The sequence below is a fragment of the Coregonus clupeaformis genome, chromosome 37, assembly GCF_020615455.1.
Source record: "Coregonus clupeaformis isolate EN_2021a chromosome 37, ASM2061545v1, whole genome shotgun sequence".
Taxonomy (NCBI): domain Eukaryota; kingdom Metazoa; phylum Chordata; class Actinopteri; order Salmoniformes; family Salmonidae; genus Coregonus; species Coregonus clupeaformis.
Window position 1 is genome coordinate 4257691 of NC_059228.1, and position 9258 is coordinate 4266948.

At 44.2% G+C, this 9258-nt stretch overlaps 1 protein-coding gene and 1 long non-coding RNA gene across 3 annotated transcripts in view; one reads left to right on the forward strand and one right to left on the reverse strand.

Annotated features, from left to right (window-relative positions):
* Positions 1-329: 329 nt before the first annotated feature.
* The window catches only part of LOC121553549, an 11814-nt gene continuing 2885 nt past the window's right edge, over positions 330-9258 (reverse strand). Inside the window, exons 2-3 of the long non-coding RNA XR_005997543.1 lie at positions 841-962; positions 330-566 (exon numbers count right to left, since the gene is read on the reverse strand). This is a non-coding gene — a long non-coding RNA (uncharacterized LOC121553549). The remainder of the gene's footprint in view (positions 567-840; positions 963-9258) is intronic.
* On the forward strand, positions 2788-7585 carry lrrc18a (leucine rich repeat containing 18a). 2 transcript variants are annotated; one of them, XM_041866733.2, is made up of 4 exons: positions 2788-3019; positions 4151-4281; positions 6148-6368; positions 6686-7585. In XM_041866733.2, exons 3-4 carry the CDS (start codon positions 6152-6154, stop codon positions 7252-7254), a joined length of 786 nt encoding a protein of 261 aa, XP_041722667.1. In that variant the 5' UTR covers positions 2788-3019; positions 4151-4281; positions 6148-6151; the 3' UTR covers positions 7255-7585. The 2 variants fall into 2 exon arrangements, with proteins under 2 accessions (XP_041722667.1, XP_041722668.1); XM_041866734.1 differs by lacking the exon at positions 2788-3019 and adding an exon at positions 3066-3209.

Consider the following 9258-nt stretch of genomic DNA (forward strand, 5'->3'; position numbering starts at 1 on the left):
GTTCCAGAAGGCATTTCTGCCCCAAAACGCTTTTTGATTAAAAAAACAAATATTACGTTCAAATGCCTCTCCTGTGAAGTAGTGACATACGCCTAGCGCCCTGAAACGGGTCACATTTACTTTACAACCTAAGATGATGGAAAGTTATGATTGGACTGTTGCCCAGATATCACTGATGCTACATGAGTCACAGAGACGGCAGTACAGACTTACTTTTGTAAGTATCAATTGAGGACCGAGGTGAGGAGGGACATAATTGTGTTGGCTGTCAGGTTCTCTGCAGCCTGTTCCTGCACCCTCATGTAGACATTGTTGTGGTAGAGCTTGAAGAACCTGTCAAGGTGTGGTAATGTCTTGGGAAGCACTGCACCAGCATCACTGCTCACTGTTGCCTCCAACCTTGCCCATGACTTGGTGCAGCACTATCCACAGTTGCTTGGCCAGGTCGTCCGACATGGCCTGCACCTTGCCAAAGTAGTTTCGAATGAGGTTCATGTTGTGCGTGTTTATTGCTGCCCATGCGGTACTGATCGTACATGAGGTAATTCCATGAACACTCTCAGGCACTGCACAGGAAGGGAGGAGAAATATTAATATACAAATACATGGTAACTGTACAGTGTCACATCAAATGCAATGCAAGACATCAATAATAGTTCCCAATCAAGTGGCATGTAATGGTTCAGCTGAACATACACCATATATACAAAAGTATGTAGACAAACCTTCAAATTAGTAGATTCAGCTATTTCAGCCACACCCGTTGCTGACAGGTGTATAAAATCGAGCACACAGCCATGCAATCTCCATAGACAAACATTGGTAGTAGAATGCACTTACTGAAGAGCTCAGTGACTTTCAACGTGCACCGTCATAGTTCTGGATGTCCTTCACGTCCCCCAGGGCATTGTGGAGCTGACGGAACCTGAACCGACCCCATCTAACTGCGAGTGGACTGCAGCCTGGAGAGTGGGGACAGAGAGTAAATGGTTTAGATAGGGTTTTACATGAATCAAAGGACAGTAGCTACAGATTCACAGAAAGCAGCCAATGCCAAAGCTAAACTAATTATTTTCTATCTTCAGTCGTGCTTCTACTAAAACTCTGGGATTTATGTCAGTTGCTAGCAGTAGCAGTGCGTGGGTAAAATCACAGAGGAAATCAGGACAGAAAAAAAATGCCATATTACAACCTATTTGTTGTGATAATTGCGTTGTTTGCTCTATAACCTGTTAGTTCATAAGCCTTGTGACCATGATATATAGGCCTAAGGCCGAGACAATAAGAAGACACAGTGGCAAAATAAATCCGACCACACTTTTGTTTCATCACAAAACCGGAGAGCAACATCTGTCCGGTGAAGTCCACAAAGCATATTGCATGTAACAGACAGTTACATGACCTACAGCATGGTCAAGCAAGTTAATGTTTCCGACATTTTCGGACTACTAAATAACTATTGATCTCGAACCAAAGAGAGTTACCACAAGTCGCAAAGAAAACAGGAGCTGCCTCTAATATTCCAGCACCATTTCAACTTCAACATCATCAAATCACCTATGCTTAGTCTAATACAGTGACAACTAAGACACCAAAAACGATTTAGTCCAATCAACGTAAGCTAAAAATGAAGTGGCTGTTCACGGTCTTGATTTGTGTGTGTGTGTGTGTGTGTGTGTGTGTGCGTGCAAGTAGAAAAAAACATGTTGACTCACCCTACTTGTAAAGAAACGCCAATGCCATCCTCCTCTCTTTCATGACTCTGTCATACAGTACACGCTTTACATTTTTGTTGTCCTAGGCTACCTGGCTAAAATGCTTGCCCGCTAGCTAGCCTAACTTCCTTTCTTTTTGTCACGGTAGGGTGCTGAAGCACTGCCAAAGTCTGAGCGTGCGATATTGATGTGCTGGTGTACAGATGGAATTATTCCTCGCAATTATGAAGTTACAAGTTTGCAAATGCTTTTACAGCTACACATATCTATTTTTTTCATGTTCACAACTCATCAGTTACACACTTGCTAATTGTGTTTACAACTACACATTTATTCTACACACTCAAGTCATTATGTATTTAATGACGTGATTAGGGATTCATTTAAAATTGTCCCTCAAGTTAAAAGGTCAACCCTGCAGCGAATCCTTTTAAAAATATTTTCTCATAATAAACATTGAACTAATTGATCTGATAGTCAAATCATAGTCAATCACATTAAGCCACATCCCACAGGTGTTCTAGGCTACTCGACATGCTCATGTGTTCATGACCCAGACCTTTAGCCCTGGATTTGCAGGGGACTTTACTTACATAGGCTACAGTATAGTAATAAACAGAGGGTGAACATTGCACCCATCATGTAAAGGTTGGAAAACAGCAGAGAATAATTTTTGGGGGTTCATTGATGAAGCATTTGGTCTTTTGAGAGATTTATTTTATTTGACTTATTTAACGTTTATTTAACCAGATTGCCCCATTGTCCCTTTGAAATATATGAAAGGTCTTTTATAAATACAATTTGCTTTTTGTTTATTTTCTGATTTTTTTGAATGAAAACATTTAGAACTCGGTGTCAGTCAGTGACATCACAGGGACCTGTTCTCATTGTGGGTTGCCTAGCAACCAGGCGTGGAATGTTGTTGTTGTGCTTCTGAGAGTTCTACACCTCAAACTCCAGAGCAGTGCAGTGGTGAGTGGGGAGAGGTGAGGCTGTGTGTGTGAGATAGAGTGTGTGTAAGAGATTGTGTGTGCTAGTGAGTGTTGTAGAACACAGTTTAGTGTGTGTGAAGTGTGTTCTCATGTAAAGTAGTGTATGGTGCCCTCTATGGGTTTACAGGGAATTAGTTACTTTTGTCCCCCAAGACAACACAAATATTGCATAGAATATTATCAGAGACAGTTGTTGGTTGAATATAACTAGGTAGGCTACTGCATGACATTAAGGTGATCCAATGCTCTATGGTGTTTTTTTAAACAGGTGTTTGAAGATGTGAAACCGCTAAGGAGCCTTCACCACACGAGGTGTGTGTGTGTGTGCACACATGCATGTGTGTGTGAGTTTCCTGCTTTTCAACAGATAAAGGAACTCTTACTAAGCCATAGAAGTGGCATTGAAGTTTCCTCTCCCATTGTTTTCTAATTCAACTGTAATATCGTGATCATTAAGCCAGGATTCAAAAGAGGGGGTTTATCAGCTATTACTTTAATGGAGGTATGTTGAAGTCAGACATTAGAAGACCTGCCAACTACTGAGCACTACTCCCACTAAATATCTAATTCCAACAACGGAAGCCTGCAATACAATCGGTGTGATTACGCTACACAGTAGCTATGCCAAAAACTGTACTTTTTCTACTCGCTACACAGTATCTATGCCAAGAAGTGTACTTTTTCTGTACCATTTCTACTCCTAGAAAACATTTCTAGATATATTTTAATCTGATTTGGGAGACCATTACATTTTAATGGCTGCTGAAACTCTATCCCCCTCTCGCTCTGGGGCAGTAACACTCTCTCTCTCTCTCTCTCTCTCTCTCTCTCTCTCTCTCTCTCTCTCTCTCTCTCTCTCTCTCTCTCTCTCTCTCTCTCTCTCTCTCTCTCTCTCTCTCTCTCTCTCTCTCTCTCTCTCTCTCTCTCTCTCTCTCTCTCTCTCTCTCTCTCTCTCTCTCTCTCTCTCTCTCTCTCTCTCTCTCTCTCTCTCTCTCTCTCTCTCTCTCTCTCTCTCTCTCTCTCTCTCTCTCTCTCTCTCTCTCTGGAGCAGTAACAAAGTCCTGGCGCCACAGACTCCTGTTGCTTAGTAACGTCTTTAAACAACAGAAACCTTTTCCTGCCCACCTCTGTGTAGAGACAAAGAGAGTGGAAGAGGGAGGGTGCAACTGTGGCGTTGAGAAACAGTGCATATTTCAGGACTTAGCTCGACTCTAAATCTATTAATCCGCATATAAAAGGTGTTTTCAAGTTTGATACTACTATAAACTATAGTTTAATGGAGGGCACTAACTAAAACATCAGTGTTTTGCAATTGCAAGATGCAGCGTTGTGTGAAGACTTCATTTTCTAGGATTGTAAGGAACAGAAAGGGGAACGTTTTAAAGGTGGAGATGAGTGTGTGTAATGTGTAGTTAGTACTGTGCGTTTGTGTGTGTGAATCAGAGATGGAAGAGTTCTCAGGTGGCATGGAATGGCCAGATAACTGGAGCTGCTGACAGACATTACACTGCTACCTAACTTCACAGGCCAGATCAACTGGTTGAACCTCTTCATCCTACTGTAGATAGAGCATGGTAAGTACTGATCCTCATCTATTACTACAGTACATCACTTTTCCTTCACACTATTGTGCCAACCCCAACCAAACTATGCAGGCATGGAAAGGCCACATCCTTTTCAACATGGTTCCAGCAACTATGGTGGATGCATATGTAACTAGGCGGGCTCAGTACAGCTTGGTTTGGCTCAGTTCGGTTCAGCTCAGTAGTGTGAAAAGTCCCTAAGTTAAATCTAAAAATGGACTTGGGCTTAAATCCGGCCATTTTGGTTAACTAAGCTCAATAATATTCAGTTATTTCTCACTCGTAAAGCCCAGAAATAAAGTCTGAACAGCAGACTTGTGGTAAATGTATTGGTCTCGTTCCCATTTACATAAATATCTCTGGGTTCTACAATACTAATACAAAGTCATACACTTGATTTCACAAATCAAGAGCGATCTGAAGTATATCCAATTTATACCCCCAATAACTCCTTATCACATTATTTGGTAAAAGCAGCCTAAATCAATCATTGCATTTGTCGCTCTGTACAATATAGTATAATTGCAGGTAGTAATTGCAAGCAATAATTTCCTATCTAAGGTTGTAATGGAAACAAGCGATGGTGAATCACCTTTCTGTTCTCTGTGATCCTCAATATGATTAATGAGGCGATAGAGGGCCTTAGGGTTTTAATACAGACACACACACTGCTTTCTGAGACACACACACACACACACACACACACACACACACACACACACACACACTGCTCTCTGCAACAGAGGGGAGAGGAGCAGAGCCCTAACCGTAATTTATCAAAGTCCTGATTTGACTCTTTTCACACATGCACACACACTCCCAACCTGGGAGAGGCTTCCCAGTTCAACCAGCTGAATTGTGTGGGAGCCTCACCACTCATTTGTTTGCCAGTATTAACTTATGTATATATTACTCTGTCTGTTCTGTCGCCTCTCTGCTGTTGTTCCCCTGCATTAGCTTTAATAAGAGAAGCATGCTGTTAAATACACCCCCGGGCTGCACTGGGTGAACAGGCAGGAGACACACACACACACACACACACACACACACACACACACACACACACACACACACACAGGTTTACATTTCTCTCACTCTGCAGAGAGCATGGATCCCTCTCTCCCACCCCAGGCCAGACATGAGTCCCTGTGTAAATAACATCAGCCCTCTTGTTTCACTCTCACTCTTTCTCCATCGCGCGCGCGTGCACACACACACACACACACACACACACACACACACACACACACACACACACACACACACACACACACACACACACACACACACACACACACACACACACACACACACACACACACACACACACACACACACACACAGACACGACACACACACACACACACACACACACACACACACACACACACACACACACACACACACACACACACACACACACACACACACACAGACACGTACACACACACACACACACACACACACACACACACACACAGAACACACACACACACACAGACACGTACACACACACACACGTACACACACACACGCACACACACATACACACACGCACACACACACACACACACACACACACGTACACACACACGCACACACGTACACACACACACACACACACACGTACACACACACATACACACACGTACACACACACACACACACACACACACACACACACACGCACACACACACACACACAACAATATGGTTTGGGACTCAGTTACTCTGCAGGGAGGACTCACACGGCACACGCACACCCTGGGCACCTTTGGTACTGAAACACGCTACCCAGTCTGGATAACCACTGTATGATATAATGTGATTGATTGTTTTAACCGTGTCTCCCTGCAGCACCATGGCTAAAGGAGGGAAGAAAGGAAGAGGTGCTAAGGGTAAGAAGGTGACTCTGAAGATGGCCAAGAACGCTGTGCGTTTGACTACTGACGGCCGCCGCAGACTGGACCTCAGTAATATGGGCATCGCCACCTTCCCCAAGTGTCTCCTCAAACTACCAGACCTCAATGAGCTGGACCTCAGCCGCAACCAACTCAAGAAGCTACCAGACTTCATTGGTATTTATTTACTGTCCTTTAGTTCGTTTGACTATTTTAATGGTAGACTCGCGTAATAACATTATAATATACAGTGGAGCGACAGAATTCCAATCGGCAAAGAATTGATTCGTGCCTTGAGGCATGATCACATTGGGAAGAGCAAATAGCATCAGTCTTGGCAGATTTGGATTCTGTTGTTGATTAGATCTGTTAGCAAGTCACCCAGCTGTTTATGATTGTCATATTACTGAGTCCGCCTTTAAAAAAACACAGAACAAAGCACATGCATAGGATGACACAATTAAGTCAAACTTATTTCCTCTCTGGTCATCCAGGTGACCTGGCCTCGCTCTGCTGGCTGGATCTCCATAGCAACCAGTTGGAGGCCATACCGGAGACCCTCAGCCAACTGGTGGCGCTCTCACACCTCAACCTATCCAACAATCGCCTGACCTCCACGGGTCTACCCTCCTCGCTGGGCAACCTAGCCCGCCTACGGAGCCTCAACCTGGGCATGAACCGCTTGGACACCCTGCCTCCCACCATGGTGGGGCTTTGTAGTCTCCAGGAGCTGGGGCTGTTTGATAACCTATTCTCCTCCCTGCCTGAGTTTATCAAGGTGTTACCGAGCATTATCAGACTCAACACCAAGAGGAACCCTTTGTCCTATGCTCAGGGAGACTCGGGAGCGACGAGGGGTGAAGGTGGGCTGGAGGAGGGGGTGTACCTGGCTAAGGAGGGGAGTCTGTGTGGGTCCTGTCTGGAGAGTTGCAAGGAGGAGAGGAGGTGGATGCTAGGAGGGAGGAGGGACAGAGAAGGTGATGCGGAGGGCAGGGGCGGGTCGTACTCCGGGCTGATTACGCCCAACTCAGTGGCCCAAGCCAATCAGGAACAGTGGAGGTGAGGAGTGACCAATAATGGCCCAGGGAGAGGTTTGACAGCCAATGAACAACTGGATATAGTTCTACATAGCCAATGAGCAATTGAGCACAGTTCTATGATGTGATGATCATGTGATGAACATGTTGCCATTGTAATTTTCTAATGAATATACTTTTCTATTGAAGTCATGTCAGGTCATATCAAATGTACATCATGGCACTGTGTCACTGTTTGTGAATGTGGACAATGAACATTAGCTGAATTTACAGTATTTGTTATTTTACTGGTGAAACAATGATTCCACAGGTCATTGAGAAAGGTTGGCTTCAGTCTTCATGTTGTACAATGTTGAAATAAAGAATGTCTTGATAATTTGCAGTGTGTTCTTTCTGTTTCTACTATTTACAGTATCTACCTGTTGTGTATGTGCCCACATTCACCTGGCATTAGTTATGACATCAGCAACCCCTCTAACGTCCCCTCTTAATGCTGGCACCACTGAACAACATCTCTCTCTCTCTCTCTCTCTCTCTCTCTCTCTCTCTCTCTCTCTCTCTCTCTCTCTCTCTCTCTCTCTCTCTCTCTCTCTCTCTCTCTCTCTCTCTCTCTCTCTCTCTCTCTCTCTCTCTCTCTCTCTCTCTCTCTCTCTCTCTCTCTCTCTCTCTCTCTCTCTCTCTCTCTCTCTCTCTCTCTCTCTCTCTCTCTCTCTCTCTCTCTCTCTCTCTCTCTCTCTCTCTCTCTCTCTCTCTCTCTCTCTCTCTCTCTCTCTCTCTCTCTCTCTCTCTCTCTCTCTCTCTCTCGCAAACGGCAAAGCCCTCACAGACGTACAGACTGTCTTTCCCAAACAACAGCAGCCCCTCTGTTACAGACAGCCCACTGATCACCACCACACACACCGTAGCTTTAACCTGGAAAAGAGAGGACACAACAGACATAGTCAGTGTTGCATCATCATCATTGGACATGACAGGGTACATCAAAGTGGGCTATAAGCATTGAACATATGAATTGTACTACCACAACTTGAATTTGAACCCTTTACATGAATTTATAACAATCTTAAAGAAAGAGTATTTATTAATTTACCAAAATGTCACAAACTAATATGCAAACCATGAAACCCAGCCCATGTCTACCCTTATACTCTCATGGGATGTAAAGACATCATCATCATTTCAGGGTGCACTTGATTGATCATTTTAATCACACGTCTTCATCATGATTAAAATGACACAGTCACCACTTCATTATTGAGATTATTAACATTGATTGATCGGATAAGAGAGAGCCAAGATGGCGGTGCTCCAGCTAGACTTAGAGCCTGAATGGACCCTGATGCTTGTATTATGTGTGACTCTGAAGCCAGTCACGGCTACGATTGTGATTATGTGTGACTAATTCTATTGTCTCCCCTCATTTCCCACTGTGTGTGTGTGTGTGTGTGTGTGTGTGTGTGTGTGTGTGCACGCACCTGGCCCCCTCCATGTCTCTCTCCCTTTCTCGGCCCCCTGGGACCCACCACCCAAAAAACATATGGGGCCCCAACGCACCCACAGGCCCCTCACAATGAATACTAATCAAATCACACACACTGGGAGAGAAAGGGGCCTGGTGATTATTAGGGAAATTAATCACTGCCACACACATAATAGGAGACCTGCTAAGTGATCAGAGCCAGAGCCACTCGTCTGAACAAACACAAGAGCGCACACACACACACACACACACACTCACACACACACACACACAGTGTGATAGATGTAGAAAAAATGTATATGTATTGGCAACAGAAAAAACAACCCACAATAATATGCCTACAACCTACAGAGACATTAACTAAAGCGACTATGAATTATCAAGCTGATGTGATTCAAGTAATGGAGGAAGAGGAGGAAAAGAGAGGACGAAATCAGGTGAACTGAGGAGAGGATGAGAGGAAAAAGTAAGAGAAGAGGAGAGGATGGATGAGTGGAAGAGAGGAGGGTTCTTATTGACTGAGAGGCTAATGTCATACCATTGATTTCTC